Source organism: Sinocyclocheilus grahami, unplaced genomic scaffold (genome assembly GCF_001515645.1).
Source record: "Sinocyclocheilus grahami isolate Dianchi unplaced genomic scaffold, SAMN03320097.WGS_v1.1 scaffold474.1, whole genome shotgun sequence".
NCBI classification, from domain to species: Eukaryota; Metazoa; Chordata; class Actinopteri; order Cypriniformes; family Cyprinidae; genus Sinocyclocheilus; species Sinocyclocheilus grahami.
In genome coordinates, this window is record NW_015505653.1 from 916,490 (window position 1) to 925,000 (window position 8,511).

The window sequence follows — 8,511 nt, forward strand, 5'->3', positions numbered from 1 at the left end:
TTTAACTTTTTGCTAAATGTGCACTGGAACACCTGATAGAAATGTTGTGCTGCCACAGCTTGTCTAATGAGGTCTGTTCCTGCTGAGGGAAAAAAAACATGTCACATCAGCTTATAAAATGTTCAAGCTTGTTTTTGGAACATAGTAGCTGGTTTGTTACTGGAAGGTGGTCTACCAGCTCTAACCAGATTTATCAAGGTCTGTCAGGTTGATAACGGTCCCACCAGCTGGTAGTCCATTTTCTAAATCAGCTTGAAGCAGTTTATGATGAGAAATGGCCAGCATGATCCAGCAAATACCCAAAAAACACCTACTAGAAGGTTACAACATATAAAAAGGCTACTATATATAAATGAGACCCCAATAATTAAATGCAATCACATTATTGCTATTCTTCAATATATACTTTTTTTGTATGTGACCAATTGTGACCAATCAGACCTAATCATCATTTAAAAACAACAAGTCCTACATCCTCCAAGAAGAAAAGTTTGTGTTGGAGCGCGGGAAAGAAACATAATTTCTATTTCAAGTTAAAAAAAAAGAATAATTAAAAAATCACAGTAGGTTTAGTGTGTTTATGTACTGAGTTTGAGGGTGTGTAAAGCACCTGGTGATGTACTGCACACTGGGCGTCACTGTAGCGCGCAGCTCTGCTGGATCTTTATATCCGCCTCAGCGCTCTCTCTCTCTCACACACACACACACTTCAGCCTGAGACGTTTCGCCTTTTTGTTTGCTGTGAGACGGCCATATGCCTCAGACAGTGTTTGAATTCACTCAAGGAGAGTGACTGAGCGAGTGTAACTTTGCCTCTACTGTTTTGTTATGCTGAGCATTTCTGGGTTTTGCCGTGTAAACTTGAGTATATCGGTGTCTCCGGTTCAGCACCACTGACCGCTGAACAGCTCTCCAGGCATTGAGGAATCATACGCGTCCGCGAACTTCGACTGTTAAATATTCCAGACTTTGGACAGCTGAACTTGTGCAGTGATGGAGTGCTCGGCTCTGAGCAGGGAAGGCGCTGGTCTGGCCAAACCGCCCAAGCATCTCTGGAGGCAGCCCCGAACGCACATCCGAATAAAGCAGCGGTACCACTCCGACACCGAGCGGTACCTGCGCTGTAACCGTGCCACGGAGAATCACCGCCCAGGTCTGAAAAAGCCCCGAATGTCCTGGCCGTCTTCATTTAATAAACGGTAAATCGCAGATAACGGTTCTTTTGAAATGAAATAGAGTAGAACTTCCTCATGTGAAATGACACCTTACTCATCTGATAGTTGTCTGTATCTCAGTATATGTTAGGTTTTCCGTGAAACGTCCAATTACGCAAATGCTTGTGTTGAAATAGTGATGTTATTTGGTTTCAAACATCTAGTTCAAAACCTGCTTAAATGAAATATTTTGGGGCAAATGTGCATTCTGTTCTCTAAATAGAATTTCTAATATCATAGTATTTAAAAAAAAAAAAAAAAAAAAAAGCTGTTTCAACCATAATGGAGGTAGATTTGAATATAGTTAATAATTTAGGAAAAACCAGTTTAAATAAAATATTGCTCTTAGATGTCTGGATGGGGCAAGTTGTCACAAACGTTTGTATTTTAGAATATTATAAAATTCACTAGTTGCGTTTTTTATGAGCCAAAATTGTAGCTTAGTTATTTTTTATTAATTATTATTAGTTTTTCTTTAATTATAATTATGTGTTATTGTTGTTTATGTACTAACATAGTTCATGACTGTTTTATATTTAGCTGAAAATGCATGAAGTATGCAGTACAAATGCAGACACAACTGTGTTTTTACATATTATTTAACTTTTTTTTCAAGGTAAAAAAGGGTTATTCTCAAATCAGTGTTAATAAACAGCAGGTTCTCATTGTGGCAATCCACCCCCATTCAGTGTGAAACATGCCCCCGCAGAACAGTTAGTTATGAATTATAAACTTTTTCATAACAAAGTAACAGTATAAATGTTCAAGAGTGTCTGTTTCTATACAGAAATTGACTGTACAAAATAAACCCACTCTGAGAAATATTCACTGGAATATGAAGTGCGATAATAGGCCCCGGTCTTCCCTACACAGCAAAGTGAAATCAGCATGTTATATGCATTCCTTTCAACTGTTATCATAATGTTTTCTTCAGTCGAATCTCAGACTCTTTTCTGCTCAATAAATATTGCTGTTAAAAAAACAGCAGTAGCTACATTTTATTTAAACCTCTTTTGATTAAGCAACATTTTCACCAGTCACCCACACAGTGATTTCTTAAAATGAAAACACAAGTTATGCACAACGTGGCCATGAGATGTTGCATTAAAAATAGTTGACGGTAAGGCAGCGTATGGTCCGTGAACGCTGATTGTTTGGCTTTGAGTTTTGAATAGCACTGAATCACAGAGAGTCAGAAGTAGGTGTACTAAAGTGACCCATAGATGTGTTTTACTTGTTTATTGAAGCTTTTACTTTTTTCATTATATTAATACTATCAAGCTTTGAGAGTTCTATGACATTCATTTCCTTCGCGTTACACTTTCCTGACCGTGTGGAACTGCTTTACATCCCTGTGTCTTTTCCAGAGACTATCCACTAGCCGTCTCTTGTGCTTGTGATAATTCTCTTATTGATGGAAGTGTTTAGACTGAAGACTGATAATGCATCATTGTCTTTTATGATACTGTTTTGTTGGTTCCACATCCTGCTTTGAAACCATCTGAAAGCCTCAGTTGTGTTGTAAGTATACCAGACCAGTTTTTAGGTATAAAGACCTATTTACACCAAGAAGGATATCTATAAAATTAACGATAATTATATTAACGTCCACACCAATGCACAAAAGCATTCTGTTTATTATAAGTGCATGCTGCCGTTTTGTCGTCTGCATCTTTAAATGCTTGACCTCTTAAAAATCAGGTGGAATCTGATTGGTTGTCAGTGTTCATCAGCTGAAAAAAACAAGCAATACCGTCCTTCTGTGTCGTTAGCGTTATATCTCTGTGATGTGGACTTCCCTATTCTCAATTAGAATGATAATTAAAACTTAACAGCTATCGTTAGGGCTGCACAATCATGTTTAAACAGTTAATCACTATTATGTTGCTCAAAAATATATAAACCTTATTAATCATGATTATTGTCATCTTTTTCGGGTTTTTTTGCACTTTCACATAAGTATACAAATCAAGAGAACGTCGACTTGCATGGTTTGCTCGCAGATTTAGTCGCAGCAAACAGCCATGTGAAAGAAAACATGCTTGAATTAAACAGTATTACACTTTTAGTCGAGCAGAATATCTCAACAGAGATTGTTAAAAATGTAAAAATGATTGTAAAAATGTATCGGTTTGAGAAAAAAGTTCTGATTGGAGGATTTAAACTCTTGAAATCTGACAGCCACAACCATGAAAGCATGTTTTCAGGGAAAAATATTCAGCAGCCAAGTATCGCAGACCGTTATGCTTGTTATGTCACTTAAGCTTTTAGGATTAGTTGTGCTAGGGGAGAATGGGAGAATAACATTCAAAAAGTGTGTGTGCATATATACACGAATGATGGCAGGCAAAAATAATAAGGATGTGCAAGAGATACGGTTTTTAAACCGGGTGGTGTAAGATGATTGGTTGCGTGAACTAGGGCATCACCCTCCTGGACGAAGAATGACAGGCTGCCGGACCAGTGGAATCTGAAACACATACAAACAGACTACCACACATATCCAATGCTTAATAAATCAAGAGAAGCATAAATCATGATGGCGATTAAAATATGAATTAATAGACTTTTAATTTATCTTTCTGTATAATCTGTTGTTTGAGTAGGTTGAGTGGGCAAGGTTTAAATGAGTTTTTCTTTCTCCATCTGTTCATTAGGGTAAAGGTTCTGTAAATAGTTGTCCATGCTTTTTTTGGCAAGTCTTCTTACCATAAATCAAACAAGAGTGAGTAAAATGAAGCAAGCAAGCAGCAATTACGGGACCAAACACACCAATGCTATATTTTACTGTAAGGATATGTAGATGAATATGTGAAAAATAGGTTTTGAGTAAATTTACAGTGTTGTATAGCTTTATAACCGTTGGTCCTTTTTAGTCCAAATTTATGTGGTATTGGGAAAATTTGGCAATGACACATATAATTTTCATGCAAAATTGACTCATTTCAAGTTGGCAACTTCACGAGCAACTCCATGAAGGTTTGAAACAGTGTTGAACTCAAAAAGTCCAATATGTGACTTTTGTGATGCTTGTTCTGAATGTGGTCTGAGCCAGTGTTTGTATAGACGTTGGAGAAATAGCACAAAACTGATATATGAAAAGACATTTAAGAATTAACCATACTAATCTGCAAAATATATGCATAAGTATGACTTCAGGCAAGTTATGTCAAAATGCCGATGTGTTTGTACTTTGGATAGTAGGAGGTGCATATGTTTAAAAAATCATAGTCTAAAATGTACAATGAAAAGGGTTTGAGTGATAACATTTTTGCTAGCTATTTGCTTTTTTTTTTTTTTTGCTAGCTGATAAGTAAGAAACCTATTGCAGTATTATGCAAAAGTTGTCACTTAGCAAGCATATTTGCTCTTCGTCATTTCTTTTCCACTGCTAAAAGTGTCTGATAAATTAGCCAAAATAATGTGAGTATGTTTGCCTGGTCATGTGATCTCAACATGGCTGCCACCATGAAGGGTGAACCACCTTTATGTAGAATAAAACAGCCTTTTAGAGCCCTTGATATAAATATATATTGTATATGTGAGTGTAGATCATTGTAAACAGTTTTTAAGTTTTTAAAGCTGAATATAGTGCATCTCTAAGAATAAGTAGTATTCAGGATCCATATAAAGTGGCTCCATTTTTAGCAGCTTATGGATTTCCTCCACCTCTGTCATCAAATGTATCACTTTCTGTAGCACAGATGTGTTGGATTATCTGGGGAAAGCACTGCTGTTCTCTAGACATCTGGACACCCAGCAGTCATTTACACATTTAAATGACATTATGCTGGTGTCAGGGTGGGTAATGGCGAGGATGTGTTTGAAGATTGATTTGAGTTGTTTTTGACACAGGTAGTCTAGCCATCACATCTGATCATAGAGATGTGCATTCTTCTCCAAAACTGCTACAGAGCAATTCAAATCCAAAAGCTAGATACATCTTTTTGGCCAGAAAAAGGCAGCATTCCATGTAATGTTTATGGGAAATTGAATCCCACAATGCATTGGTGGACAGAGTTAGAGAGATGAATTTACTTATATTTATTTTCAAGAATCAATCAAATTAGTTAATTCCAGTTAAACATTGACTGTTTACGCAGTTTTTGCTTATTAGAGTAAGTCTAACTAGACTTGTTAGCTTAGCAACATGTTAATGTAAAACTCTTGGAATCAGGAGTCAAGTATGAGCTCCTATAAATTTAGGATGTTGCCTAATGGCAGAAACAAGTATGTGAACACCATAACCATAACCAAACACAAATATGAATTATGTATTTAAAATAGGGGCACTATGATAGGAATATGTGAAAATGTCTTCATTTTTGGTCAGTGTTCTCTTTTAGCTACTGTTATGGTGGAGCAAACACAAATATGAATTATGTATTTAAAATAGGGGCACTATGATAGGAATATGTGAAAATGTCTTCATTTTTGGTCAGTGTTCTCTTTCAGCTACTGTTATGGTGGAGCAAGTTAGTTAAAGGGGTCATATGATGTTGCTAAAAAGAACATTATGTTGTGTATTTGGTGTAATGAAATGTGTTTATGCGGTTTAAGGTTCAAAAAACACATTATTTTCCACATACTGTCCATTATTGTTTCTCTTCTATGTCCCGCTTTTCTGAAACGCGTCGATTTTTACAAAGCTCATCGGTCTGAAAAGCAAGGTGTGCTCTGATTGGCCAGCTATCCAGTGCGTTGTGATTGGCCGAATACCTCAAGCGTGTGACGGAAATGTTACGCCCCTCACCATACTATGATGCTGTCATCTCATCGCTCCCGGCCGGAGCGATGAGACAAAAACATTAAAACCCATTATAAACGAGGCATTCGTTGCATCCAGTGGGGACATAATTACGGATTATAATGACTTATACTGTCTTTTTACGCATCATACTAATCTGCAAAATATATGCATAAGTATGACTTCAGGCAAGTTATGTCAAAATGCCGATGTGTTTGTACTTTGGATAGTAGGAGGTGCATATGTTTAAAAAATCATAGTCTAAAATGTACAATGAAAAGGGTTTGAGTGATAACATTTTTGCTAGCTATTTGCTTTTTTTTTTTTTTTGCTAGCTGATAAGTAAGAAACCTATTGCAGTATTATGCAAAAGTTGTCACTTAGCAAGCATATTTGCTCTTCGTCATTTCTTTTCCACTGCTAAAAGTGTCTGATAAATTAGCCAAAATAATGTGAGTATGTTTGCCTGGTCATGTGATCTCAACATGGCTGCCACCATGAAGGGTGAACCACCTTTATGTAGAATAAAACAGCCTTTTAGAGCCCTTGATATAAATATATATTGTATATGTGAGTGTAGATCATTGTAAACAGTTTTTAAGTTTTTAAAGCTGAATATAGTGCATCTCTAAGAATAAGTAGTATTCAGGATCCATATAAAGTGGCTCCATTTTTAGCAGCTTATGGATTTCCTCCACCTCTGTCATCAAATGTATCACTTTCTGTAGCACAGATGTGTTGGATTATCTGGGGAAAGCACTGCTGTTCTCTAGACATCTGGACACCCAGCAGTCATTTACACATTTAAATGACATTATGCTGGTGTCAGGGTGGGTAATGGCGAGGATGTGTTTGAAGATTGATTTGAGTTGTTTTTGACACAGGTAGTCTAGCCATCACATCTGATCATAGAGATGTGCATTCTTCTCCTACAGAGCAACAGAGCAATTCAAATCCAAAAGCTAGATACATCTTTTTGGCCAGAAAAAGGCAGCATTCCATGTAATGTAATTGAATCCTTGAATCCCACAATGCATTGGTGGACAGAGTTAGAGAGATGAATTTACTTATATTTATTTTCAAGAATCAATCAAATTAGTTAATTCCAGTTAAACATTGACTGTTTACGCAGTTTTTGCTTATTAGAGTAAGTCTAACTAGACTTGTTAGCTTAGCAACATGTTAATGTAAAACTCTTGGAATCAGGAGTCAAGTATGAGCTCCTATAAATTTAGGATGTTGCCTAATGGCAGAAACAAGTATGTGAACACCATAACCATAACCAAACACAAATATGAATTATGTATTTAAAATAGGGGCACTATGATAGGAATATGTGAAAATGTCTTCATTTTTGGTCAGTGTTCTCTTTTAGCTACTGTTATGGTGGAGCAAGTTAGTTAAAGGGGTCATATGATGTTGCTAAAAAGAACATTATTTTGTGTATTTGGTGTAATGAAATGTGTTTATGCGGTTTAAGGTTCAAAAAACACATTATTTTCCACATACTGTCCATTATTGTTTCTCTTCTATGTCCCGCTTTTCTGAAACGCGTCGATTTTTACAAAGCTCATCGGTCTGAAAAGCAAGGTGTGCTCTGATTGGCCAGCTATCCAGTGCGTTGTGATTGGCCGAATACCTCAAGCGTGTGACGGAAATGTTACGCCCCTCACCATACTATGATGCTGTCATCTCATCGCTCCCGGCCGGAGCGATGAGACAAAAACATTAAAACCCATTATAAACGAGGCATTCGTTGCATCCAGTGGGGACATAATTACGGATTATAATGACTTATACTGTCTTTTTACGCATTGCATTGCATCACGCCGCGTAAACATAAAACCATGTCTGCATTTGTGATCGGAGAACTGACAAACAACAAGCCCTACTCTACACTACTCAAAACTCGCGTTTGAATCATCAATGCAAAACCTTTAAATGAAAACGTACTTACAGTCTGTGAGTCAGAACAGCCGGCATTGTAGTCTACTCTTCCAGGATCAGGAAACAGTCCTCCATAAAATGTGCTGCACACATCTGAATATTTGGGTTGAACTGTTCTGGAGCAGTGTTGTAAATACAACTTAACCACTGATTTCTAGTCATGTCCTCTTTTGGAAGGCCAAACAAAGTAGTTTCGCCTTCTTTCTTTGTGTGAACATTTGGGCTTCCCACATCGTGATGTAGATATGTGGGGGGCGTGTTAGAACGAGCTGTTTTAGGTAGGTGTGGTTGACTCTTAACTTTTATAAAGAATATCTCTTTGGATTTGAGACTTTAGTCTTTGCAACTTTACAGATCTTCTTTAAGCACCAAGAGCTTGTAACACTCCAAAGAGAAAGGAAAAATTTAAATCGCATCATATGACCCCTTTAAAGTTGTCCAAATGAAGTTCTTAGCAATACATATTACTAATCAAAAATTAAGTTATGATCTATTTACAGTAGGAAATTTACTAAATATATTCATGGAACATGATCTTTACTTAATATCCTAATGATTTTTGGCATAAAAGAAAAATCTATAATTTTGACCCATACAATGTAT

At 36.7% G+C, this 8,511-nt stretch overlaps 1 protein-coding gene across 1 annotated transcript in view; it reads left to right on the forward strand.

Moving 5' to 3' along the window:
• The first annotated feature begins 718 nt into the window (after positions 1–718).
• Positions 719–8,511, forward strand: part of LOC107553556 (cAMP-specific 3',5'-cyclic phosphodiesterase 4D-like) — an 80,100-nt gene continuing 72,307 nt past the window's right edge. Inside the window, exon 1 of the mRNA XM_016235825.1 lies at positions 719–1,199. Coding sequence (XP_016091311.1) covers positions 994–1,199 — 206 coding nt within the window. The 5' untranslated portion in view covers positions 719–993. The remainder of the gene's footprint in view (positions 1,200–8,511) is intronic.